The 2,299-nt window shown below is 36.1% G+C and overlaps 1 protein-coding gene across 1 annotated transcript; it reads right to left on the bottom strand.

Moving 5' to 3' along the window:
- Window positions 1–537: 537 nt before the first annotated feature.
- Window positions 538–1,977, bottom strand: LOC100590538 (sodium/bile acid cotransporter 5). Its single transcript, XM_003269500.4, has one exon. It carries the CDS (start codon window positions 1,895–1,897, stop codon window positions 581–583), a length of 1,317 nt encoding a protein of 438 aa, XP_003269548.2. The 5' UTR covers window positions 1,898–1,977; the 3' UTR covers window positions 538–580.
- Between the last annotated feature and the right edge of the window lie 322 nt (window positions 1,978–2,299).

Here is a 2,299-nt window from a genome sequence, read left to right as displayed (position 1 = left end):
AGAGAGATGAGGTCGAAGAGCTGACCCCGTGTTGCGGGGTAAACAGTAATGCCTTTGGTGGGTTAACACGGAGGACAGGAGAAAGCTTAGCTCTGAGGGCAGAGATGCCACATTTACTTTAAAACATACTTATTTTGATGTGCTAATGAAATTTACAGATTCATTCACTGAGTGAGAATTTATCAAATGTCTGCTATATGGGTGTTCCTTCTTTTAATACTTAGGATATACCATAATCACTAAATAAGTTTTCTATTGCATAATCACTAATAAGTGGTCTCATTTAGGAGACCACTGAAAGTATCATATTGACATCATAGCCTATAAAACATTCTCAAACCAACACAGTTGCAAAGTTGTCTCCTTCCTCTGAACTTCTGTATTATCATCTCCACCACTCATTGAGTACTTAGCATGTATGAATATGTGTGTGTGTATGTATATATATATGTATTCTCTAGCCCCCAATGTCAGATTTTTAATTAGATTGTAAGTGGCTTAAGAGCAGGTATCATTATAGTTATTCTTTACTCTCCCACAATGCCCTACCCAGAGTAGGAATTCAGTAATGCTTTAATTGTTAGATTAGGGAATTTCTTTTCCTTTTATCTTGTAAGAAAAAGATACATCTTTTCTTAGCCTTGTAAACTAGAATAATCAGTAACATTTCACATCCAGAACACATGGCTACTGTAAAAGGAGCCACAGAAGCTAAATTGGCCTTGGACTGTGGAAAAGACAGCTGAATAATGGCAAGGGCTAAGAAACTATTTAACATCCCACTTTCAATAGCAACAGTTTTACAAACAGGAAGAGGCAGCATACAAACTTTAGCAAAGGAGTACCCAAACAGCAAACCCAAAGCAGGAACTAAGAGACCCAACAGAATCACCTCTAGGTTATCTGTTTTTAAGAATATTAATCCCACTGTGAAAGTCAAATAAATTCCTACGAACATTAAAATAAAACTCAGAGGTCTAATTATTCTCTCTAAGAAGCTTGCTTTTTCGGGTATTCTACGCTTGATGATTATTCCAATTGATACTGGTACAAGTATGAAAAGGAGTGTTGACACAATTTTAGAAACAGGAATATGGAATGTACCTGACAACCCTAATATCCTACTGTATATATAAGAATTGACAGGCATCATGATCAGAGCCAATAATGTTGATGTGCAAGTCATCAAAATGGCCAATGTGAAATCTCCGTCTAGAAGCAGAGCAAAGAGATAGCCCCCACCCCCTCCTGGGCACGTGCAGGTCATTACAACTCCAAAAGCTTGAGCCTCAGGCAATGCCACAATCTGAGACAAAAGAAATCCACAAAATGGCATCAGAAAAAACTGTGTAACTGCCCCAAGAATTACTGGCAGAGGTCTCTTCCATACTGTTTGAAACACCTGTAATTCAATCTTGCAACCAAATGCACACTTATTCAATAGTATTAGTGGTAAAATAAGCATTAGGATATTTCTATCAATATGCATTGGTGCCTGGAGAAGACTGTCTTTTTGTTTGAGTACTTTGACTTTCACATTCTTGATTTCTTCAATGAGTCTTTCTTGCCTACCTTCAGAATCCCAGAGTTGAATAGTCACATTTGTTTCTCCTTCTTCATCAGTCACCAGATTTATGGTAAAGTTTGTAGCATCTGATGAGATCTTCTTGGCCACATTCACCATTTGTAGTATTTTAGGATCTTCTATTTTCACAAAGAGGTGGCTGGAATTAGACCGTTTATTTTCGTAGCTTGAACTTACAATGATGGTTTCTTCAGTCTTTGTGAAAAATAGTATTTCAGTCTTCTCTATATTCAGAAAACTGAGCGATGACATCCTTGCTTCATCTATAGTCACAAGCAACAAAAGTAGAACAATAAAAAGTTTTCTAATCATTTTGAAAGCTGAAATAAATCATATATGCAAAATCGTTTTTAAAAAATGAAAGAACATTCTTCATGCAGGTGTTCCAGTGACAGTCTGAGGGTGAGTTTAACAGTTGTTTTTGTAGGATCAAAGTCCAGTAGGAGGGACTGCTGTACTTTTAAACAAATATATAGCCATCTAGGCAGCAACACAACCGGTTTAACTTGTGATTAAGACAATTAAAAAGTCATGGCATTTAGCAGATTCGATTTATCACAACAGAAATCTAATCTCTTCCTCTTAATTTCCTCATTTCTGCTTATGCAAAAACAAAAAAAACAGCCTCCTATTTACTTGAATTTAAAGTTTAGTGTCATCATTCGTTAGTTCTTTCTTGCTAAAAAAAAAAAAATTAAAAGCAGTCAGGATCAA

Source organism: Nomascus leucogenys, chromosome 16 (genome assembly GCF_006542625.1).
Source record: "Nomascus leucogenys isolate Asia chromosome 16, Asia_NLE_v1, whole genome shotgun sequence".
NCBI classification, from domain to species: Eukaryota; Metazoa; Chordata; class Mammalia; order Primates; family Hylobatidae; genus Nomascus; species Nomascus leucogenys.
This window is presented reverse-complemented; position numbering and strand designations above follow the sequence as displayed.

Bases quoted from the DNA above. Each gene is read 5' to 3' on its own strand.
- LOC100590538 (XM_003269500.4), bottom strand. From the start codon at position 1,897: ATGATTAGAAAACTTTTTATTGTTCTACTTTTGTTGCTTGTGACTATA.